The sequence below is a fragment of the Lotus japonicus genome, chromosome 6, assembly GCF_012489685.1.
Source record: "Lotus japonicus ecotype B-129 chromosome 6, LjGifu_v1.2".
In the NCBI taxonomy this organism is placed as follows: Eukaryota; Viridiplantae; Streptophyta; class Magnoliopsida; order Fabales; family Fabaceae; genus Lotus; species Lotus japonicus.
This window is the reverse complement of record NC_080046.1, coordinates 63,090,868-63,109,030: the sequence shown is the minus strand read 5'-3', so window position 1 is coordinate 63,109,030 and position 18,163 is coordinate 63,090,868. Positions and strand designations below refer to the sequence as shown.

At 36.4% G+C, this 18,163-nt stretch overlaps 3 protein-coding genes across 3 annotated transcripts; all 3 read left to right on the top strand.

Moving 5' to 3' along the window:
• Positions 1-600: 600 nt before the first annotated feature.
• On the top strand, positions 601-3,351 carry LOC130725756 (GDSL esterase/lipase At5g22810-like). Its single transcript, XM_057576953.1, has 5 exons — positions 601-646; positions 954-1,175; positions 1,466-1,596; positions 1,955-2,210; positions 3,014-3,351. Exons 1-5 carry the CDS (start codon positions 601-603, stop codon positions 3,349-3,351), a joined length of 993 nt encoding a protein of 330 aa, XP_057432936.1.
• Positions 3,352-4,035: 684 nt separating this feature from the next.
• Positions 4,036-9,800, top strand: LOC130723307 (hydroxyproline O-galactosyltransferase GALT2-like). The gene is made up of 7 exons (XM_057574304.1): positions 4,036-5,229; positions 6,020-6,252; positions 6,678-6,968; positions 8,098-8,226; positions 8,382-8,555; positions 9,109-9,216; positions 9,304-9,800. Exons 1-7 carry the CDS (start codon positions 4,314-4,316, stop codon positions 9,511-9,513), a joined length of 2,061 nt encoding a protein of 686 aa, XP_057430287.1. The 5' UTR covers positions 4,036-4,313; the 3' UTR covers positions 9,514-9,800.
• Positions 9,801-12,676: 2,876 nt separating this feature from the next.
• On the top strand, positions 12,677-17,447 carry LOC130722150 (CSC1-like protein ERD4). Its single transcript, XM_057572794.1, has 6 exons — positions 12,677-13,366; positions 14,217-14,359; positions 14,526-14,801; positions 14,912-15,756; positions 16,118-16,373; positions 16,835-17,447. Exons 1-6 carry the CDS (start codon positions 13,096-13,098, stop codon positions 17,210-17,212), a joined length of 2,169 nt encoding a protein of 722 aa, XP_057428777.1. The 5' UTR covers positions 12,677-13,095; the 3' UTR covers positions 17,213-17,447.
• Positions 17,448-18,163: the final 716 nt, after the last annotated feature.

Below are 18,163 nucleotides of genomic sequence, written 5' to 3'. Positions count from 1 at the left end.
GACGAAGATGTTGGTGAACCGATGGAGGTTCCTTAGGGAGTCGAGTCCAAGGGCGGCGACATTGCAGACGCAAGTGATTTACCTGCCCGCATTAATATGGATTCAAGCTTTCAAGTGCTATGCATGCCTATTACTTCTCTTTCAGTTTTCTCTCAATCTTTTTTGCAAATCAGTCCCGATAAAAAATATAAAAATAGTGTATATCATTGAAACACCTTACTTCTATGGCAATTTTTGACTGCCACTACACTTTATGATGGTTAGAGACCACCGCAAGATGGGTGTATAATAGTGAGCTACACTATTTTTAAGTCCATCAATCTTTTTCGCAATTTTATTCCTCTTGATTTCTCTGCCATTGCATTTAGTTAAGTTTATGTTACGTCATATTGTATACATTTACTGTGCTTAGAAAGCAGAAACCTAGAAACATGTCCTCTTGTATTCAAATTCAAGTATACTAGTAAATGGAAAAGAATTGATTGTTACTTTACGAAAGAATCAGTAAATAGAAACTTTTAATTGACATGTATATTATAAGTATAAGTATGTGTGTGTTTGCATGAACAACAAGCTCATTGCGAAATAAGAATTAAAAATATGGGGTACTCAAATTCGTTCATGATTACTCTCTCCGTTTCAGAAAGTTTGTTGTTTTGCACCATTTTTCAATATCCCAAAATGTTTGTTGTTTTAGAAAACTAATGCATTTTTTGCTAATTTTTTCCACCTATACCCTCATTTAATACATTTTCTCTCACTTATCACCTTTCATATTAACCAACCACAACTATTATCTATTAATTACATTATTCTCTATCTAAGTATAATTTAATAGGTGCACATCATACTAGTAAAATTAAATAAGGGCAATTTAGTCAAATTATACTATCAATAATTGCTTTCTTACTCTTTGTGTCACAACCTTAAACTACAAACTTTCTGGAACGGAGGGAGTACCATTCTTCTACTTATTGTGGTGCTCAATATTGTGGCCAACGGACACCCTCTGGTCCCTGCGTTGTTCATATTTGGGGACTCTTTTGTTGATGTTGGCAACAATAACCAACTATTAACTGTTATTAAAGCAAACTTCCCTCCTTATGGAAGAGACTTTGAGAATCACAATCCAACAGGAAGGTTCAGCAATGGAAAGCTTGCAATAGACTTCATAGGTGCTTCTTTTCTTTCCCTTTAAAACTCAATTTGGCCATATCCTTCCCTATTACCAGGTGCATATCTAAAGGGGCTAGCAAGGGCTACGACTCCCTATGAATTTTAACTTCCTTATAAAGCATATGTATTTTTATACTAAAAAAATCATGTCCGGCCCCAAATAATTTTTAGATTTTTTATAAATTTGTTTCAACCCAGCAATGAAAAATTCATAGATACGCCCTTGCCTAATACTGACAAGCCACATTTGATTAATTGATTTGATCTTTGTTTCATTCATTCACTACAGCTGAGACCATTGGATTTACCTCTTCCCCACCAGCTTACCTCAACTTAGACATCAAAGGAAATAGCCTCCTGAATGGTGCCAACTTTGCTTCAGCTGGTTCTGGTTTATTAGATCATACAGGCAGACAACATGTAAATACATTTACATTAATGTCTAAAACTAAAAAATTCTCAATTTTTATTTTTCTTTACTTGAACATTATATGAGCATATTATTGTGTGTGTGCGCGCTTTTTCTGGGCACACTAAACCTTTGGAACTTAGAAGTGGATGCGAATGATTAAGAATTACCTCTGAAATCTACATGCTACTTACAAAGGTTTCTTCCCATAATTCATTATGTTTTTAAAATTAATCGTAGAAGAATTGTTAAGTCACACTAAGGAACTTAGAAGTGGATGTCAATGATTAAAAACTTACCAAAACAAGAAACCAAATATGTTTGCCTTTGCTGATTTTGATTGGAGTTTTTGAACCATGACTAACGCAGAATATCTATGCACTGGGAGCAAGAAAGATTGGTCTATCAACAATACCTCCAATGGGTTGTTTGCCTGTAGCCATCACTGCTGTTGGCCTTCATAGCAACGAATGTGTTCCCTGGCTAAACTATGCTGCCCTTAACTTCAATCAAAAGCTCAACACCATATCTCAGGATTTCAAACAAATGCTTCCTGGCATCAATTTGGTGATCCTTGATATGTACCAACCTTTATATGACATGGTCACCAAGCCTTCAGATTATGGTAACCTGAAAACAATTCTTAAATCCATAAGCGGATGAGTATCCTCACATGTGAAAATTCTCTAATCTTTCCTCATGTTGAAATTTAGTGTTTATGGCTCTCTTCACATGTATGCATTATTAAATAAGTATACGTAGGTTCAATATTTTTTAAAGAGAAAGATAGAAACATAATTCCCACATAAGGGAAAATAAGATAAATTTCATATAAGAGGATCCTAATCATGGTTTTCAAGCAGGGGCAGCGCCTTACTGTCGGAAGCAAGGGCTCTAAAGCTTGGATTACAGATAGCTTGGGACCGAGGGTATAGAGATGTCATATGCAACGTGGATTGTCGCGACCTCCTCCGGGTGTTGGATGATCCGGAAACCTGGATCGTCTTCCCTGTTTTGCGTGAAATTCATGAGCTGAGGATGAGAAGTTGGAATTTGACTCTTAGTGCTATCAATAGAGATTGTAATCAGCTCGCAGACTGGCTAGCTAAGAAGGGTGCTTCGTCTCCGTCTATGGCTATCTGTATTCTTGAAGCTCCGCCGTCGGCATTAGAGATCCTCATTTTGAGAGATCGTTTGGCTATTCCTTAATTTTCTTTTGTTGTTGTTAGTTTTCCGATGTAACAAAAAAAAGAGGATCCTAATCCCCAACAAGCTACTCACAGAGAAAATTTCCTGTATAAATAATTTTGGCATTAGAGTGAAGAAAGATTTCTAAACATGCACTTACTAAATCTTATTATGCTTAGCCTAGTAAGCTGGTCTAATTTTATGGCTATGAACCAGAATTGTTAATTTGTTTATGTGTAGGTTTTTTTGAAGCAAGGAAGGGTTGTTGTGGAACAGGATTGGTAGAGACTTCAATAATGTGCAATCAAATGTCCATCGGAACATGTGCTAATGCATCTCAATATGTATTCTGGGATGGTATGCATCCCACGGAAGCTACAAACAAGATTTTGGCGGATCATTTGGTTGCTGCGGGCACCTCCCTTATATCCAAATCAAATTTATCAGTTCACATTGTGGATTTACTAGACTTGAATCTGTTTCCATTTTATCCAAATCAAACATTTATCAGCTCACACTGTGGAAATACTAGACTTGAATGTGTTTGTTACTGGTCTGACACTCTAAAATGCACGTAATTTACTAAGCCATATGTGTCTCATGTTCGGAAAAACGAGCGTGTAGCTAATGAACCATGTATTCAAACGGATGCTTAGGGATTGTTTGTGGGTGGGTTTTTGGAGAGAAATGAAGGGAATTAGTGTTTGCAGTTGAATGAACTTAGCTTGTGTGAAAGACTAATGGAAGTTGTGTGTCCAATCATCAATGTTAATGTGTACTTTTTAAGTTTGGTGTAATTGAACAAAGACTATTTGACTGTCTTAGCTTGATAAAATTCTGCTTTTTGTGACATACGACGGGACATTGTTTTGTAAACCTTCTAAAAATGATATCCCTTGATTTGTTATCATTCCTATTCTTCCCAGCTCTGATCATTTGTTAGGCTTGAATGCTTGATGCAACAATGTCAAAGGAATCCTTGTTTCCCCATTACTTTGGGTGTTCTTTTGTCCCTGTCTATACAACTAAGATTCAATATGCCAATTAAAATCACACATTGTCATATAAAAACCTTCATCATTATTATGTAAAGACTAAATCAGTGTGCTACCATCAACACGAAATGTGTCATGTGATATGTGACTTAGTAGAAAAATAAGAAATTAAAAAAGAAAGTGAGTGAAATTGAGATCGAATAAAAATAGAAGTGTCTTCAAAATAAATAGTTTTTTTAAGTAAAAGTAAAATAAGAAATCAAAAATCAAAACCACCCTTCGAAACTGCAAAACTGTAGCTATGTGTATTCTTTGTTCTATCCGTAGTATGATTTTTTGGTGAAGTCTTCCATGCCCTCCTTCCCTGTTGAAGGCGATAGTATATTGTTTGCTTCTACGACCTGTGTTTGTGTTTGTGTTTGTGTTTGTGTTTGATCGAAGATCCACGTATTCCCTTCATCCTCCCACCAACCAACTGTCATGGGTTTTTGAGGTAATTGTTGTAGAGTAGTATATTGTACTATGTATTGTTTCTATTTTTGAAGATGAAGAGACTGAGAACTGAACCTTCCAGTTCGAGGAAATTAAGGTTGTCTCATGTTTTGTTTGGTGTTGGGGTCTTGTACTTGGTTTTTGTATCATGTAACTTTCCTCAGTTTCTCAAAGTTGTATCAACGTTGAGTGGGGATGAGAGTGACTATAGGTTAGATGGGATAGCTATTGGGGGCTCTGACTCTGATGATGCAGATTTAAGCAAACCTTTTGTTGGTTCTGTTTATAAAGATGCATTTCATAGGAGGTTAGAGGATAATAGGGACCGCGACGCGCCCTTGAGGCCGAACAAGGATCCAATGAAGGAGGATGATCGTGGGAATGGGCGTGACCGTGAATCTAGGAAGCATCAGGGATATGGTAGGATTACTGGAGAGATCTTGCGGCAAAGGAATCGGGTCAGTGATATGTCTGTGCTCGAGAGAATGGCGGATGAGGCGTGGACTTTGGGGTTAAAGGCTTGGGGAGAAATAGACAAGTTTGATAGTAATGAGTCTGAAGTGAGCTCTGTCGCGGAAGGAAAGCTTGATCCTTGCCCTTCCTGGATATCAATGAGTGGGGAAGAATTGCGGAAGGGGGATGGCTTGGTGTTTATACCTTGTGGTCTTGCAGCCGGTTCTTCCATCACTGTGGTGGGCACACCCCTGCATGCTCATATGGAGCATTCTCACCTGTTGGCAAGGTTGAAAGGTACTGGAGTGGTTTCTGTTTCGCAGTTCATGGTTGAATTACAAGGACTGAAGTCAGCGGAAGGGGAAGATCCTCCAAAGATTCTTCACTTGAATCCTCGGTTAAGAGGGGATTGGAGCAAACAACCGGTTATTGAGCATAATACCTGTTATCGAATGCACTGGGGAACAGCTCAAAGATGTGATGGTCTACCATCTGAGGATGACGAAGGAATGCTTGGTATAATTCTATCACATTTCATTTTCAAGTATTGCTATTTTGTAAGAAAAATGTGTTGCAGAATAGAATGAATGTTGTCATAATGTAGAAGGAAAGGAAATAGAAAAAAAAAATGTTAAAAATCTTGGAAATGGTGGAATGCAGAGAAAAAAAGAAGAATACAAATGAGCTTGAATATAAGGAGTGCCTTACTGTTTCCTACATGGTCAACAAAAGAAATTCTTGTTTGTTGTGTATTGTGTGTGATAAGCCTATACATATAAACGCCACAGAGTCAATGCTTATTCTTGTCATAAATTGTATGGCTAGGATATAGAATCACACCCTATTCAAGATTCTCAGCATAAGCAGATTTTAGATCTATCACTTTCTGTTTTCGTTGATATAAAGTCCAAGGATGTTACTTGTCACTGTATTATGTATGATCAATTTGTTGAGCTGAAAAATAGTATATGACTAAAGAGTCAAGGATAATGAATCAATACAATTCCTCTTGTTTTACAATATGGATATTATCATCTTTTGCTGCTTATCGATATTAGCACAGAAACATGCAAAAAGTAATACTTGACTTTTTTTTTCTTTTCTTTTTTTTATAATATAGCGTTTATAGAATGACATTTGGTTTAGAAGAATGATAACACAATCCTTTAATCTGTTTTTGTTTTTATTTTTATTTTTATAATATAGTGGGACAATAATCTTTTATAGAATGGCATTTGGTTTAATCCTTTTAAGTTTTAATTTGATATATAAATAATTTTGTATGTGCTTTGGTCATGCTTTGCAGTTGATGGGCATAGACGATGTGAAAAATGGATGCGTGATGACATCGCAGACTCGAGAGAGTCCAAAACAACATCATGGTTCAAGCGGTTTATTGGGCGTGAGCAGAAGCCAGAAGTGGCCTGGCCATTTCCTTTTATAGAGGGTAAAATGTTTGTCCTTACACTGCGTGCTGGTGTTGATGGATACCATATTAATGTTGGGGGTCGCCATGTGACTTCATTTCCATATCGGACAGTAAGTTGACTGAGATATGACATATGTTTTCATCTTATGCTTTCACTAAATATTTTGATGCAGTGAAATTGTGTATTTAACGTTTTTATGACAATCATTTTTCGCGGTGATAAGTTTGCTTATACTGTTGCTTTTATTTAACCTCAGTGGACTTTGTTGAAATAAAATTGTGCTAATGGCAGAAAACTTGATCTCTTATTTATAGCTTGAAACCAAAGAAAACTAAAGACCAACCCATTAGAAGAGGTTTAGATTTAAATGATCTATCATTAGACATAATTTGAATATGACATTATGGCAATGTTTGATCCATGTAGCCAACTCCACCTAATTGAAAGAACTTGGTTATCTTTGTTTATTCTTTAATCCATGCTGCTCTCATTGTGTCTTTTACCGCTGATTTTTCTTTTTCACTTTATCATCAGGGGTTTACACTTGAAGATGCTACAGGATTGGCTGTTAAAGGAAATGTTGATGTTCATTCAATTTTCGCTACCTGTCTCCCTACTTCACACCAAAGTTTCTCACCTCATAGAGTACTGGAAATGTCTGGGACATGGAAAGCCAGTGCTCTACCCAAACATTCTGTTAGACTTTTTATTGGAGTTCTTTCTGCTTCAAATCACTTTGCTGAACGTATGGCAGTTCGGAAAACATGGATGCAAGCAGACGCAATCAAGTCCTCTAATGTTGTAGCACGATTCTTTGTTGCATTGGTAAGGCTGCTGCCTATATTTTTGTCAGTTATAGAAGCATCTAGTGACTCAAGAAGAGAAACACAATCTTTATTTTAATCCACCATGAAGAAATACATGATACCAAGAATGCCATAAAACTGCTGTAAGAACTTCATGGAAAAGAAAAACAAAACCTCAACAAGTTTTTTGTGTGTGAAAGTATTGTGGTAGAATTGTGGGTTTAAATCCTGAAGGGGCAATGTCAATATTTTGTTCTTGCTTGAATGGTGGCTTTTCTGACTTTTAATTTGATGGCCAAGAAGCTATGACAGTCTACCAACAGAATAAGGAAATTTTAGGTATTCTTACTAGTGGTTTCTTAAGGTTTCAAGAGCTAGGATTTGTTTAATTAATTGAATAATTCTGAGATATTTGACTAGAAAAATCAATGAGACAGAAGAGAACTTCAGCTTTTGATATATTTTGTAAATACCTAAGAATGTCAATGATGATTTATTGATTCTCTACTTCGCTTGCTATAATTGATTGCCAAAGTTTGTTTGTAAATACCTTAGAAAGAGAAGATGAAATGTGTTGTGAGATCAGTTTACCTTCGGCATTTCATGCATTTAGTTTTGTGGAACAGTTATCAATGGCAATGGAGCCTACTGTTTTGTGTGTGTTACTTCTAAGCAAACCATGTCAGTGCTAAAAAACTTATAGGACTAGCTATCAAGTATCACCTTAGCTATTTTGTGTTCCACGGAGCTCTTCTCTTAAATAAATTCTCAACAAATTTGATTCTTCCAAAATTCATTGTCTCATGCAGGATGTGGCTGATATAAAAGATTTGGGTTTGAATGAGATAGGTGTTCTCATGGAGTTGATGTTAACAATTATTTTGCCTTTGGAATGAGTGATATTATAACACAATTGTTTGTAGATACATAGGAGTTCTATGAGATGATTTATGTTGAAATGTCTGTTAATTATAATGCCATTTGTGAAGAGAAAATCGTTGTCTCAATTCATACACAACCAGATATGTGATTATTACAAATTATAGGGCTTTGTGAGCATTTTCATTTTTTCTGTCTATCATTATTCTTATTCATATGTTATGGCTGATTTTCAATGTTCTGTGCCTATTTTTAATATCAACATGAAGAATCCAAGAAACGAAGTAAATGCAGAGCTGAGGAAGGAGGCTGCTTTCTTTGGTGATATTGTCATTTTGCCCTTTATGGATCGCTATGAGCTTGTTGTGCTTAAAACCATGGCTATCTGTGAGTTTGGGGTAAGTTCATCCATTTAACTTTCAGCCAGTTTTTTTATTTTGGGGATAGGTGACTTGCACATCTGTTACCTCCCTTAAAATGTGCAACTCTTGTGGCTCCTGGTTTTTACCTTTTTGTCATCTCCAGCTAAGTAAGCCAACTTTCTTTTACACAGATTCAGAATGTGACTGCTGAATATATCATGAAATGTGACGATGACACTTTTATAAGGGTGGATACTGTCTTAAAAGAAATTGAAGCTGTGCCCAAGGAAAAGTCCCTTTATATGGGCAATCTCAATCTCTTGCATCGCCCCCTGAGAAATGGAAAATGGGCCGTTACTTATGAGGTATGATAGTTGCCTCATATCATTTTGGGTCTTTTTGTTACTGAGTGTGATAATTTTCCTGCATTTCAGGGTGCTTGTATATAGGAATTAGGTTATTAGTTATATGTGTGTCCCAAGTTCCCAACAAACCTCACTCAGTGTGAAAAGGCTTTTGTTGTGTATCCCACAAGATCCTCATATGCAGGTGAAACTTGTTTTTGCCCAAAATAGTGTTTTAAACTAGGCAGGATAAAACTAAAGAGCTTCTATATAGGGACTTGGATCCTCTAAAGTGAACTTAGAGGGTAAAGTAATTCATCATAACCATTGACTGAGAAATCAATAGTTGATATTGTGATCATATACTTGCACATGTATAACAAACTATGATCTTATTTTAATCTCAACCATTAACTTTTCAATCAATGGTTGTGATTGACTGATTGTGTATTTGACGTAGTTCTATTTTCCTTGGTTGTCCTTGTCTTATTAGTTGGTGACTAGTACTGGAGAACACAGAATATTGTTATTTGTTCTTGTCCCTCTTTGTTAAGTAAAATGTTACTTGGTGCAGGAGTGGCCAGAAGAAGCGTATCCTCCTTACGCCAATGGTCCCGCGTACATCATTTCCAAAGACATTGTTACATTCATCATATCTCAACAAAAAGATAGGAAGCTGAGGGTTCGTTATTCTATAGTTAGTTCCAGTTCCAGTTTTGTGTTATCGGTGCATATTAATGATTGATGAAACATTTGTTTCTGGTGGCAGCTGTTTAAAATGGAGGATGTAAGCATGGGAATGTGGGTTGAGAGATTCAACAACACCGTGAGTGCTGTTAAGTACTCCCACAATTGGAAGTTTTGTCAGTATGGATGCATGGAGGGGTACTTCACATCGCATTACCAATCACCAAGGCAGATGGTGTGTCTGTGGGACAAATTGTCAAGAGGTCATGCGCGGTGCTGCAACTTCAGATAACAATCTGCAACTCCACCACTTGAGTTACCATTGTATCATTGTTGTCTTAAAATTTTTATGCTGATCTTTGTTCACCTAGTTTAGTGCTTGGAAAAAAACTACAGTGTAAAGAAAATGTAGTACATATTCAATCTGAAAGAAGTAGAATTTAGCAGGGTGTTCATATGGTCTTGTTTCGTTTGAGAATGAGCTTCAAATTGAATTATACATGAACTTTGCTTGTCAAACCAAACCATATTTGACGGTTAGTGAAGTTTATAAATCAAATGAAACAGTTTAGCCTCTAAGGACTGAACTAAACTGAACAGTAGTTTACTGCTTGATTTGGCTTCGGATTAAGATTTATGTGCTTCCAAATTTATTTGTATAGAATCAATATTGAACTTATTATATTCGAAATATTTGTCTAATTGAAGTAAAGGAAAAGCAAGTCATGGTTACTTTTAGCATGTTTGGATGAGTTTCTTCTTACTCAAAATCAATTATGACACTTAGAAGCTACTTGTAGGAGCTTCTCTCACGAAATGGTTTTACTTTAGAATCAATTGACATGCACTTCATTTCCAACCAAAAGCTTTTGCAAACTTGCTTGAAGCTTTTTTTTTGGACGATATTGCTTGAAGCTTTAAAGCTGTTTATTTTCCAAAAGTGTTACAATTTTTTTTTTTTGGTCAAAAAGTGTTACAAATTAAAAAGAAGTGTTTTGCACCAATGCGTTTGCTTCCTTCTTTTTGGGTCAACAAATGCAATTGCTTTTATGTAGGCCATGAATTTTACTTTTTCAAATATGCATTGGGCTTTTGGAAACTTATTTGGCCCAAATTGTCAAAGTTCAGACTTGAGGGTAGGCAACTCTTTGACCAGAAAAAAAAGACAGCTTAGGTGAAGTAGTGTAAACATGAACAGGGGGTTTAAACCTTGCAGTCTTTAATCCCACCTTCATCCCTCTCCTCCATGCCCAAAGAAATGTAAGCATTCCACTTCAAAGGGTCAAGAGATTATTGCGGTCTAGTCCTCAACTCCTTGGCTTAGACAAGCAAAATTTCATCTTCATACATGAAAACTTTTTTGTTTTACAAACAAATCATGTACTCATTCATGATTCATGTAAAGAATCAAAAGCATATAGCTGAACTTCTTCATGAAAATAAGAGAAAATGGGTCATGTTTTGTTGAGTTCTTTCTTCTTTTAGCCGTGTCCCCTGTGTGTTTGATTGAGTGTGAGACACTAGTACTCTAACTTAACAATCAACACTGTCTTGGGTCCCTCTACCCTACCACAGTCCTTTCATAATTCATATTCAGCAAGACAACAACCCCCATTTCTCTCAGTAGTTGGCACGTGCCAAGGGTCCTTCTCACGTGCTATTCTCACCCTTAGTTATTAACCTTCTCATAAGCAGTACTGTAAATGGAGCAAAAGTAAATATATATCCTTGGTTCTGAAAGTTAAGAATAGCATAATTAATATCTTTATCTTATCCCAAATGTGGGTCCCGTTTTCTCGTGTGTCCCACTGTCGGCATCACATTAACGTGACACGTGTCCCGTTGACGTGTCTGTTAAATACGGTACCACCTCACTGTTTGGGTAAGAGCTACCACATGTGTATGTGTAACGAACAAATAAATTATCAACCAACCAGTTGGTAGTACAAATGTGGAATCAACATTCACAACCTGTCGACTACTTTATCCAATATTCTGCAAAATTACAAGAGTACCCTCCACGGCAATCACACTGAATTCACGTGCAATATTGCATGAACCAAGCATATATGCCATCGATCTAGCTACTACTTTCTATTTTATTGAATTTTATACTAACTTATTGAGCAAATTGCTCAGCTTTGAAAGTTGAATTTATGTACCTACCTCCTCTTCGAAATCGTAGTCCCGATTGTCAATACAATTGTAATGTGATCGTGTTATGGTTGCGGAAAGTGCAAAAAGCTCCATGAACCGCAATTTAATAAACTTCAAGTAATTAAAACAATGTGCTTTCTTGAGATAGTAGCTAGCTAGTAGTACGTCATACATGTAACATGTCCCCCACAAACTATGTGCTCACAAGGGATATGCAAGTCTGTTGTATGTATGGTACCCTTGCTTGCAATTTTTACAATTCATGAAGCTTTGCACGTTACAAAGAGATTGGTGAATCTCAATGGAAAGTTAATCTACCAATCCAAGTTTGTGTTGAGCGTTTTAGTTTATTTAATATCCAACACAACGGCATCCAAACTTTGATTTCTCTCACCATTAAGTTTAATCAATGTTAAATATTGCTCCTTTAAACGTCTCTTTTTGCAGATTGATGGATCGTTATTTTAGTACTACTGTCTGTTTAAAAATGATTATTAAATTAATGGAATTATTTAATTCTGGGAAGTATCTAAATTCTGAATGGGATATTTGGACGCCATGTTCTGTTGACCTACTGTTAAAGTTGCCAAATCTGCACTAAATTACTATATATCTTATTATTAATATTAAGTTTGAAAAAAATCCCTACAAGGCCAGCCTGTCGGTAGTGTGAAAGGTACAATAATTAGTTTTTTTGAAACTGAAAGATACAATTAGTTAATCTTGTGGAAGATATTTTTTGTGTAGAATTCTTGTGAAAGATGGTTCTCAATAAGCTTGCCTATCAATTTTCTACTAATAACTTACCAATTCATATTTCTCAGTTTGTTATAGTATTTGATAAAATATAATTTAAATGCATAGATATAAAGAGGACCATATTATTTATTAGACAAGAGTATCAACTACGGGTTAGGGTGAATAATTTTTTCATTATGGATGCTCACATTAAACGTTAAATAACTTATCACAAAATGTGTTTTATTCTCTGAGCAAAGATCGAACCCTCATATCATCATTAATCCTTACATAAAAGTATAAAGAAAAACACAAATTACCTAATACCATATACATTAACTACCTTAACCGTTTTGTGTCCCAAAAGAATCTGAAAAACCTGCTATTTTTAGTAACCAAGAAGCTGAGGACTGAGGAGTGGCTCTACAATTAACCAAACTTGTTAGTATTGACATGTATGTAATTAAGCTAAACCTTCAAGGTCATATCTGCCATAACAAGTGTTTCTTCATAAATGGAACGGACAAAGAAAAGTTTTGTCCTTTTCAACAGCTCTCTCTCTCTCTCTCTCTGCTCTGCTCTGCATCACCGTTTTCCATCAATCCCGCTCTCTCTCACACACACACACATTCATTCTTCAAACTCAAATCAACAAACATCTTTTCATTTTCAAAAAAATAATCCAAATTGAATATCAGAAATCCAAAAAGTTAAGGGTACCCCACAAAAAAAATCACTGTTTTTGCTGATAATCACCATTGGTGACTTGTTTGTTTCCTTCATCTTCACCATTTGCTTCACGGACACACTCATCAAACACCCTTTAAACACGGTGTGACGGTTTCCTACACACCATTAAATTCCTTTCAATGAAGGTTGTGGTGGTGGTAGAAGCAGTGAGAATAAAGTAACGGCTATTTCTGGGGACAAGTTTATGTGCTTCAAAGTTTAGAACTTTTTGTTTTAGAGAGATACCCAGATGGATTTTACGTCGTTTCTCACGTCCCTTGGGACATCCTTTGTGATATTCGTGGTTTTGATGATTGTGTTTGCTTGGTTATCTAGTAGGCCTGGTAACCTTGTTGTTTACTACCCCAACCGGATCCTCAAGGGCTTGGAACCCATGGAAGGTGGTAAAAAGACCAGAAACCCTTTCTCTTGGATCAAGGAGGCTGCATCTTCTTCTGAAAGAGATATTATTGCCATGTCTGGGGTTGACACTGCTGTCTACTTTGTCTTTCTCAGCACAGGTTTGTTTGTCATCTTTCTTCTTTGTTCAAGCTCTGGGGGATCTTGTAATTATTATCCTGTTTTTGTGTTTCTTGCTTGGATTTAAAAGCATTTTTGCTATTTTTTGTAGTCTTTAGATGTTAATTTGTTCCAGGGGTTCCTCAATTTTCACTCATTTCTGCTGTCTACTGAGTGAAATGGTTTTGAGCAAAATAAGTGAATTGAGTAGGTTTTGAGTCTTGAAAGTCTTGGGGTTAAAAGGGAGGAAGATTTGATGAAAACTATATAATTCTATAAATTTATACTACAACCTTCATATTTGCTCTTTCATCATTGTTGCCAACTTACCATGTATTACTTATTTCATCTCATTATCTCAACTCCTTCATTTTTGGTACTTATAGATTTAAGTAATAACCAAGAAAGCTGCAAGGACAAAACAATTTGTGAAACCTGCTTTCCTAACTTGTTTTCCTCCATTCTTCTGTGATATTTTGATTTTTTTTTCTACATCTTAGGATAGAGAAATATATGCTTTGTTACTAATCTCTTAATTCAGCATAGTGTTGTTTCAAATGGTTCAATTATAATCAGACTCTTGCTTGGTTGAACATAGTGCTACATCATATCTGCTATTCCTTTGGAACTTTGTGATTTGTAGACTAATGCATTTTTTTTGTTTTCACCCAGAATATGTAATCACATTACACAAAAAACTTTTTCCCTTCTTTCTTTTTGATTTGTTTTCTCTAACATATCTTTGTATAATTGTGAACTTTATATTTTCCAATTGTTTGCTGTCATGCTTACCAAATGATCGGTGAATCAAGTATTCAGTTTTTAATTGTTATTCTTCATGTTCACCGCTAGTGTTGGGCATCCTAGTTATATGCGGCGTTGTTCTACTACCGGTTCTTCTGCCCGTTGCTGTTACTGATGATGGAGGGAAGTCACAAACAACAAGCAAAGGGACTTTCGGTGAGCTTGACAACTTATCAATGGCAAACATAAGAGTAAGATCAGCACTGTGTAGCATTTTTATATTAGTGTCATGGTGAATTGTCTTTTTATTTAGATACTTATCTGTGATTTTTCCCTTGATGTAAACAACTAACCATTTCCTTTAATATATTCATATGATATTAATGTCTGAAACTGAATTACTTCTTGTTTGTGTAGGCAAGGAGTGCAAGGTTGTGGGCATTTTTTATTGGCTGCTATTTGGTTTCACTTGTTACACTTATACTCTTGTGGAGGGCTTATAAACACGTGTTGTGGTTACGAGCTGAAGCTATTAAATCTCCTGATGTGAAGTCTGAACAATTTGCTGTAGTTGTGAGAGACATACCTCCTGTTCCTGAAGGTCAGACTAGGAAGGAACAGGTTGACTCTTACTTTAAAGCCATATATCCTGAGACATTTTACAGATCTATGATTGTAACAGACAACAAAGAGGTATGGCTTTCATTTGATTTCCTGTTTCCCTAGTTTCTGAATCACCTTCATTATTCTGCTTGTGAATTTTTTAATACATGATTTAATTCCTATGAGTTCATTACTGACAGGTGAACAAGATTTGGGAGGAGCTAGAAGGGTATAAGAAGAAGCTTGCCCGTGCTGAAGCAGTATATGCAGGATCAAAAACAACTGCCAAACCAGAAGGTACAAGACCTATGAACAAGACTGGATGCCTTGGACTTATTGGTAAAAAGGTGGATAGCATAGAGTTTTACAATGAAAAGATTAATGAATTTGTTGCAAAATTGGAAGCTGAGCAAAAGGTCACACTCAGAGAAAAACAGCAAGCTGCTGCTCTGGTCTTTTTCTCAAATAGGATAGCTGCGGCATCTGCAGCTCAGAGTTTGCATGCACAAATGGTTGATACATGGTCAGTCTTTGATGCTCCTGAACCCCGACAACTATTATGGCCTAATTTGAAAATCAAGTATTTTGAGAGAGAGCTGAGGCAGTACGTGGTGTATGTGATTGTTGCACTGATGATACTCTTTTACATGATCCCGATAACATTTATATCTGCGGTTACAACTTTGAAGAATTTGGTGAAAATTCTCCCATTCATAAAGCCAATTGTGCGCATTACAGTTTTGAGGACAGTGTTGGAAGCTTACCTCCCGCAACTTGCACTGATTATTTTCTTGGCAATGTTGCCCAAGTTGCTTCTGTTTTTGTCTAAACTTGAAGGCATTCCAACTGAAAGTCATGCAGTTAGGGCTGCATCTGGAAAATATTTTTATTTCACTGTGTTGAACGTTTTCATTGGAGTGACCATAGGTGGAACCTTGTTCAACACATTCAAGACAGTTGAGGAACACCCTAACAAACTTGTGTCTATGTTAGCTGCAAGCCTCCCTGGCAATGCGACTTTTTTCTTGACCTACGTGGCTCTCAAGTAAGATAGCAACATCCTTAGTCCCAATTTATTTTGTTTATTTATCCAAAATCATAAATTTTTTGTTGATTTATAAATGAAGTGCCTAACCACTTTCTAGTGATGGTAGATAGAATTTAGAAGGCACACTTCATCTACAAATGGTGTTCTACAATCTACACTATATCTTGTTATTATCTTTTCCTAGATTCTTTTGAAGCAGGGGGGTTACTGTGTGTTCCAAAGTGTATCTGTAACAATTATTTTCTCACATGATAAATTCTGGACTGTTCCTAAATAGGAATAAGAAAATATTTCACCTTCTTCGTCAGATACTTGACAAGAACATGTTAACTGATTTTTCTGATCCTTTTTGTCTTAGATTTTTCGTTGGCTATGGCCTTGAACTGTCCCGAATAGTTCCTCTTATCATATACCATTTGAAGAGAAAGTTTGTTTGTAAGAATGAAGCTGAGTTGAAAGCTGCTTGGGCTCCTGGAGATCTTAGTTATGGAACTAGAGTTCCTGGTGACATGCTGATTGTCACAATTGTCTTATGTTACTCTATTATTGCTCCTCTGATAATCCCATTTGGTGTTCTCTATTTTGGCCTAGGATGGCTTATACTGCGAAATCAGGTGAAGTTCTTGAAATTTTGTTTCATGAACCAGTTTCAAGCTTTTTTGGTTGGCAATCATAGATAATAGTAGTAAACTAGAAATTTATAAGCTTCTGAATAGATGTTTGGATTCACAATTTACACAGAATTCAAGGCATTTTTTTTTTTGCATAAGCTAAGACTTGTAGCTTCTAACCATAACAGAATCTAGAGCATTTTTATTGTGGAACCAAATATGCTATAAATTGTTTTGTTCGCGGAGGTTTGCAACAAAAGGCAGGAAAATACTTTTTTTGCCATAACACATGGATTTTAATGATTAGTATGTTTGGATCAGCTTTTCTTTCCTCAAAAACAATTCTTTCACTCCCCGGAATTTGATTTGCATAATAAAAGATTTCAGCTAATTAGGCATACTATATTGAAATCATATCTTTTAGTAATTTGTTCTACATGTTTGTGATGTCCTTATGTTAACAGGCACTCAAAGTATACGTACCATCTTATGAAAGCTATGGAAGAATGTGGCCCCACATAAACAACCGTATACTTGCAGCTTTGATATTGTACCAAATTACCATGCTTGGGTACTTCGGGGTGCAGCAATTCCTCTATGCGCCATTGTTGATTCCTCTTCCCCTATTGTCCTTGGGCTTTGGTTTCGTGTGTGCAAAGAAATTTTATCCCTCTTTTCAACATCCAGCACTAGAGGTTGCAGCTCATGGGCTTAAGGAAGTTCCCAACATGGAATTGGTTTTCAGATCTTTCATTCCACCAAGCTTGAGTTCAGAGAAGATTGAGGATGACCAGTTTGAAGATGCATCGTCTCAAGTTTCAAGATCAACTTCATTTGTTTGATGTACTCAACTGGCTTTTACTTGTGGTAGTCTTGTAGTGATACTTTTAGATGTTTTATTAATTGTTGATAACACGTTTTTAGGAACCAGGAGTGTGGACTGCTTGTGAATGTGGTTGATTATATAAGATTGGTAGGAAGCTTGGTACTGTTATCATACAATGTTTGTTCAACTTGTATAATAGATGTCTAGAAATGTTACAGTGTTCTCTATAATTCAAGGCATTTTTTTCCTAATCCTAATGAGAACTGAGATGATTTTCATTCTGTATCAAATCACGTTTTTGTGGTAGGTCGCTTACCATGTTCTACCATGTGCATTTGAGTAGCAGCCAGCAACGTGGTCCCTATATTTTTTTTTTTTGATAATTTGGAGGGCAAAGCCCAGAACAAACACAAGAAACTACACTAGTCTAGGAGTTAAAACTCCCATTACATCATTAGTAACAAAAGCAAGGAGACCAGTAGGTATGTTGTCCCCATTGAAGGTAAGGTCTTGAACCTTATGACCATAAGAGGCTAGAAAGTTGGCACTCTTGTTTGCTTCTCTGTAAGTATCTCTAAACCAGACTTCCCAATTCCTATCAGCAAGATGAACAATCTCCCTAACAAGGTCTCTCTACAAGGGTGGTCCATGGAGCAGCTTTGAGTGATGAGTTTGAAGGCATCACTAGAATCTGTTTCCACCAGGAGGCGATTAGCATTGAGGGCGTAGGCCATCTGCAATCCTTTAAGAATTCCAGTGAGCTCCGCACGAAGAGGGTTACAGAAGGCTAAGGTGGTACTAAAGCCTTGTAGAACAGTTCCATTCCAATCCCTAATGAGACCTCCACACGCTGCCTTGCCATGATTGGGGTGAACTGATCCATCAGTATTCAGCTTCCAAGTTCCATGTTCTGGTTTGGTCCACCCAATCTGAATTTCCCTGCAGTGGAGCTGGTTCACTTCCAGAG